Source organism: Cicer arietinum, chromosome 3 (assembly GCF_000331145.2).
Source record: "Cicer arietinum cultivar CDC Frontier isolate Library 1 chromosome 3, Cicar.CDCFrontier_v2.0, whole genome shotgun sequence".
NCBI classification, from domain to species: Eukaryota; Viridiplantae; Streptophyta; class Magnoliopsida; order Fabales; family Fabaceae; genus Cicer; species Cicer arietinum.
This window is the reverse complement of record NC_021162.2, coordinates 59,866,093-59,872,092: the sequence shown is the minus strand read 5'-3', so window position 1 is coordinate 59,872,092 and position 6,000 is coordinate 59,866,093. Positions and strand designations below refer to the sequence as shown.

Genomic DNA, 6,000 nt, shown 5'->3' with positions numbered 1-6,000 from the left:
AATATAAAATATAAAATATAAAATATATAAATTCATAATATATAAGAAATTAATATAAAATACTTACAAATGCTTGAATGTATCGACTTTCAGCTCTATGATTTTTGGATAATTCCATGAGTAAAGTTGAAGAAAATGTGTTTGAGAAATTGGAGAAAGTGTGTTTGAGAAGTTGGAGATAGTGATTTTTAGATTAAGATAGAGGAAGTGTGTTTGATGATGTTGGTTGATGTAGGTTTGGGGTGTTTATATAGGAAATCGCATGGCCAACAAGCGACCTAAGATTCAGCCACGTGGGAGGTCGCATCCCCAAAGTGCGAACCCTTCAGGAGGTCGCATCCCCATGCATATATGCGTTTAAATTTTGCAAACCAATTGTACAAGTTGATGGAACTTGGTTATACGGCAAGTATAAGAGAACTCTATTGGTAGCAGTTGCACAGGATGGGAACGACAATATCATTCCAATTGCTTATGCTCTTGTGGAAGGTGAGACAAAAGAGGCTTGGAGTTTCTTTTTGAGAAATTTGAGATCACACGTCACTCCACAAGCCAACATTTGTTTGATTTCAGATAGACACGAATCTATCAAAAGTGCTTACAATAATCTGAATAATGGGTGGCAACATCCTCCGTCAAAGCATGTGTTTTGCGTCCGACATATTGCACAAAATTTTGCAAGGGAATTTAAGGATAATGCTTTGAAGAACAAGGTTATTTCTATGGGTAATACTTTAATTCTTACTTCTTATCATTAATTAAAAATTAAATTATGAAGTTTTATAATTAGTGTAATAATGCATTGTCTGTTGTTTCAATACAGGTTACTCAATGAATGAGTCTACATATCGATACTACCGCAGAGAAATTGGCATCGTAAACCCAGAAGCTTTGAAATGGTTAGACAATATACCGCGACAAGATTGGATTCAAGCATTTGATGGAGGTAGCCGTTGGGGTCAGATGACCACCAACCTTGTGGAGTCGATGAACGCAGTATTAAAAGAACCACGCAACCTTCCCATCACTGCTTTGGTCCAATCAACATATTATAAAACAGGTACACTATTTCCAACCATGGCAAAACAACACGCATCAATTTTAGCTTCTGGTCAGATATACACAGAAAAATGCATGACTTTTATGAAATCGGAAATACGTAAATCAAATAGTCATAGAGTCGATTGTTTTGATCGAAGCAACCACACTTTCATGGTCCACGAGACAGTAGTTCCAAAAGAAGGGCGACCAATTGGTCATTTCAGTATAAATCTTCCCAACAAGTGGTGCGATTGTGGAAAATATCAAGCTAAACATATGCCTTGTTCACATGTGATAGCAGCATGTTCTAGCATCAAATATGATTATTGGAGCCTTATATCCGAAGTGTACAAGGTGGAAACAGTACTTAAAGTCTACAGTGAAGCGTTCCAACCGATACATTAAAAGTTATATAATAATATTAAATTAATTATTTTAATTATTTATAACAATATTTTGTATTTTTTAATGTTATAATTATTTTTAAAATATTTAATAATAATAAATATAATATATCCAATATAATATATCCAATAATAAATAACAAAATTCAACAATCAAAGAATATATAATATTAAAATAAATTATTGAATATATTAAATAATAAAAGCATTTTTATTTTATTAATAGAATTTTCTTTTTATTATTATTATTGTTTTTTTATTATAATAATTATTAAAAGTTATATAATAATATTAAATTAATTATTTTAATTATTTATAACAATATTTTGTATTTTTTAATGTTATAATTATTTTTTAAATATTTAATAATAATAAATATAATATATCCAATATAATATACCTAATAATAAATAACAAAATTCAACAATCAAAGAATATATAATATTAAAATAAATTATTGAATATATTAAATAATAAAAGTATTTTTATTTTATTAATAGAATTTTCTTTTTATTATTATTATTATTATTATTATTTTTATTATTATACCCATTATTAATATACCCATTATTATTATTAAATATAATAATATACCCAATATTCAAAAAAAAAAAAAACCATACATAGTAGGAGGTCGCATCCCCAGGATGCGACCAAGTACTGAAGTAGAAAAAATGGCCTTTCAAGAAGTCGCAGGCCCATGATGCGACCTGCTACTGGTGCCAAAAAGTAGGGTATTCTGGTTTTTATTTTAGAAGTAGGGCAGATTGGTATTTAAAAAAAAAAAAAATGGATATTTATATAAAAAAACCCACATTTCGGCGCCGCTGCTCTATTAAAAAATCTAGATTTCTCCTTTTCTTCAACTATGATTTAAGATCTTTTTTAGTTTCGAAAAATTAATAATTTTTATGCTGTTTTAATTTTTCTTTTATATTTTTTAGTGATTTCATCGTTAGAGTTAGATATTATTTTGTTCATCGTTTTGATGCAGTTTTTTTTTCCATTTTATTGTGGTATTTATTTAATTTAAATTTGACATAAAAATTTCGATCTATTATAAATTTTAATTAATAACTTTGACATCATCAATGTATTTGAATATATAGATATTCATAACATTTTAATTTTGTTTATTTGTAGATATGTTATCTTGTGCTATGTTGTTTTCTTGTGAGTTTGTTGGCAAATTCATCTTTTTTTATTTTCACGAATTTAAATTATTGTTGTATCAATGTATTCTACTAATTTGAATAAATAAATATTGTTTTTTAAATATAAAAATATTCTAACACATAAATCTAAGATTAATTAATAAATAATGATCCTAAATTTTAATACTATTTAATTTCGTCGGAAGTTTTTACAAAGATAATACACCATTATAAAATCAATATTTAATTACACGTTTGGTCCCCTTATTTTATCATATTCACGAAAAATATTATATGTATTTTAAAACTAAATTTGTATCCATATTTTAGGCCCAAATTAGAATTTTAACCTATTAAATAATAATTTTTAGCTCAAAAATGGTGATAATTCATATCTTCAATTGTAAATTTAAAGAGAAAATATAATTTATAGGATAAAAAACCATCGTTTTTAGGGTAATAATTATAGTTTTAGATCAAAACTGCAACAAATATAAAAATAAATAGATTAAATAATTGAATTTTAAAATAGAGAGATTAATGTTTTCATCAATATATTAAAATAGATAAACATATAAAAATAAAGGGAGAATTAAAAAAAGAAGTATTAATCTAACTACTTGAATTAATTAATTAAGATACTCACTTTTTTTAAGTAAATGTTAATATTAAAATCATTAGTATTTTATTGAAAGGAAAAATCAAATCATTTTGATCTTTCTATCTATCTCTACTTTTAAATTCTCTCACTTCAACCACCAAATCAACTTCATATATATATATATATATATATATATATATATATATATATCCTTAAAATAAATTTTCCAAATAAAAAAGGCTTACATACCTGGATCAGCTCTAATAGTGGTATTAACAGAGTAACCATCTTCAAGTAGTCTTTTGATAATCCATGAACCAAGAAAACCTGTCCCTCCAGTTACACAAACCCTCCCTTTTTCCTCAGCCATTTCAACACTCTTTTTGTTGTAGTTGTTTTTAATCTTTTTTCTTTTCCCTCTACTTATAGTTTTGTTGGTTCTGCTTGAATCTTAATTAGTCTACACACATATACTTATATGTCTTGTGGAGCTATTGTGTCAAATACAAATAGCTAGATTTGATTTCTCGTGTAAAGCGAGCAGACTTACATTAGTCATTAATTTAATTATTTTAATATATATCATGATTTCAAATTTTCCACACACGAAAATTCAATACAACGTACCATTACTTTTCATTATTTTCTTAATAAAAATTAATTTTGAAGTTTTTTTTTATACTACATGTCTGATCTAAATGTGGTCGGTAGGTTTACTTTTCTACTGCCGTGTTCTTCTAACTTTCAAGCATTTTTTTTTACCCCAACGTCATAATCTTGAATAATCATAATATTCAAAAAATTATATACATTAATTAATTAATGCGAGAAGAATATATTTATTAAATTATCTTTGTCGGTTAGTATATTTCACAATTATATTAATATAAATTAAAACATAATAAATTTACAGTGATGCATGTAACATTAATGTAATATTAAAAAATCACTACGCGAAAAAATATAGTTTACAGCGCTTTTTTTAAGCCATTTACAACGTTTTTTCAAAAAAATAAGTGTTGTAGCATCCAGCGCTGTAAAAAATACAACAACGCTTTTTAAAATAAAAAAGCGCTATAAAATAGGTAGATATATTGCGCGCTTGTTATACTCGTTTCACAACGCTTTTTGGAAAAAGCGTTGTAAAAGGTGCATTCAATAGATGCGTAATGCACCTATTACAGCACTTCTCTGAAAAAGCGCTGTAAAAGGTGCATTCAGTAGATGCATTATTATGCACCTATTACATCGCTGTCTTTTAATTTTTTTTCCAAAATCTTTTTCATCTAGAATCGGTTCACAGTCAGTTCACACAATCAGTACACAATAACAGAACTATATAACTTTATAATTTAACTTTATAATTTTACATATTTACACAATCAGTTCACAACATACTCATATACATATTCACATATTGACAATAGCACAGAACTATATACATATTCATATAACTACATATTCACAATTTTTCAAATGTGCCCTATTCATTTACATATAACTATCAGAACTACACAGAACAGAACTACCATATATTCATATAACTATCCCTAGAAATAAAATGGGAGTACTACTTTCGCGATTCAGTTAAAATAGAGGAACAAAACTACAATTAGGCCAACATTAAATTAAAATCAGTGTTAAAAAATCTCACTCTAAATACCACAATCCACTCATTTAGATCTCAAAATTATTCAAATCAATCTCAATTAATAAACATAAGAAAATAAAAGAAATGTGATGAGTGGAATAAGGTTCAAAATTTGTACCTAATACCAAAACAAGAGCTTTCTCAATAGAATCAGGAAGCTTAGGACAAATGAAACGTCCAACAATAAAAGGAAGAACCAAAGTGACAACATCAAGACCATGTTGTTCACCAAATTGAAGCACTGCTTTTTCTGCCAAAGTCTTTGAAACTCCATAAGACCAACCAAATGGTTTGACAGTTCTAAACAAATCAACATCACTCCAATCACTCTCATCCAAGACTTGTTTGTCTTTTCCAGTGAATGAAACAGCAGAGCCACTTGAAGTGTATATAACTCTTTTTACTGTCTTTGAATGAACACATGCTTTTAAAATGCCTAATGCTCCATCAACTGTTCTTTTTGTCACAACTTCTTCAGGTTCACTAACTGCAAAATCAATTGGAGATGCAGTGTGGAATATCCCAACACAACCTTCAATTGCTGTGGAAAAACTTTCTGGATTGCTTAGATCGGCGTTGAAAAATTGTAGTCTTTCAGATGCATTAGGAAGATTTGTGAGGAAGCTAAGGTCTCTCTTACGTTCTGCTAAGCTCAAAAACATAGAAAATAGTCAAGACATAACAAAAGTAATATTCACCAATAGAGCATAAATAAACCAACAGTGATTTACCTGGATCAGCTCTAACAGTGGTATTAACAGAGTAACCATCTTCAAGTAGTCTTTTGATAATCCATGAACCAAGAAAACCTGTCCCTCCAGTTACACAAACCCTCCCTTTTTCCTCAGCCATTTCAACACTCTTTTTGTTGTAGTTGTTTTTAATCTTTTTTCTTTTCCCTCTACTTATAGTTTTGTTGGTTCTGCTTGAATCTTAATTAGTCTACACACATATACTTATATGTCTTGTGGAGCTATTGTGTCAAATACAAATAGCTAGATTTGATTTCTCGTGTAAAGCGAGCAGACTTACATTAGTCATTAATTTAATTATTTTAATATATATCATGATTTCAAATTTTCCACACACGAAAATTCAATACAACGTACCATTACTTTTCATTATTTTCTTAATAAAAATTAATTTTGA

At 27.9% G+C, this 6,000-nt stretch overlaps 3 protein-coding genes across 4 annotated transcripts in view; 1 reads left to right on the top strand and 2 right to left on the bottom strand.

Annotated features, from left to right (window-relative positions):
- The window catches only part of LOC101497823 (vestitone reductase-like), a 13,894-nt gene extending 10,197 nt beyond the window's left edge, over positions 1 to 3,697 (bottom strand). Inside the window, exon 1 of the mRNA XM_004492576.4 lies at positions 3,450 to 3,697. Within this exon, the coding sequence (XP_004492633.1) occupies positions 3,450 to 3,570 (121 nt within the window). The 5' untranslated portion in view covers positions 3,571 to 3,697. The remainder of the gene's footprint in view (positions 1 to 3,449) is intronic.
- Positions 117 to 1,446, top strand: LOC140919588 (uncharacterized). Its single transcript, XM_073365946.1, has 3 exons — positions 117 to 158; positions 255 to 726; positions 824 to 1,446. Exons 1-3 carry the CDS (start codon positions 117 to 119, stop codon positions 1,444 to 1,446), a joined length of 1,137 nt encoding a protein of 378 aa, XP_073222047.1.
- Positions 3,698 to 4,812: 1,115 nt separating the features above from the next.
- LOC101515305 (vestitone reductase-like) lies at positions 4,813 to 5,743 on the bottom strand. Of its 2 annotated transcripts, none has more exons than XM_004492559.4 (2): positions 5,583 to 5,743; positions 4,813 to 5,494 (listed from the first exon to the last, which is right to left on the bottom strand). In XM_004492559.4, the coding sequence occupies exons 1-2, from the start codon at positions 5,701 to 5,703 to the stop codon at positions 4,878 to 4,880; spliced, it is 738 nt and encodes a 245-aa protein (XP_004492616.1). In that variant the 5' UTR covers positions 5,704 to 5,743; the 3' UTR covers positions 4,813 to 4,877. The 2 variants fall into 2 exon arrangements, with proteins under 2 accessions (XP_004492616.1, XP_027188155.1); XM_027332354.2 differs by having other exon boundaries at positions 4,813 to 5,497; positions 5,583 to 5,721.
- Positions 5,744 to 6,000: the final 257 nt, after the last annotated feature.

Bases quoted from the DNA above. Each gene is read 5' to 3' on its own strand.
- LOC140919588 (XM_073365946.1), top strand. From the start codon at position 117: ATGAGTAAAGTTGAAGAAAATGTGTTTGAGAAATTGGAGAAA. The intron at 159-254 runs GTGTGTTTGAGA...GTGTTTATATAG, and splicing joins TGTTTGAGAAATTGGAGAAA to GAAATCGCATGGCCAACAAG. The intron at 727-823 runs GTAATACTTTAA...GTTTCAATACAG, and splicing joins GAACAAGGTTATTTCTATGG to GTTACTCAATGAATGAGTCT.
- LOC101515305 (XM_027332354.2), bottom strand. From the start codon at position 5,703: ATGGCTGAGGAAAAAGGGAGGGTTTGTGTAACTGGAGGGACAGGTTTT. The intron at 5,498-5,582 runs GTAAATCACTGT...TTTTGAGCTTAG, and splicing joins CACTGTTAGAGCTGATCCAG to CAGAACGTAAGAGAGACCTT.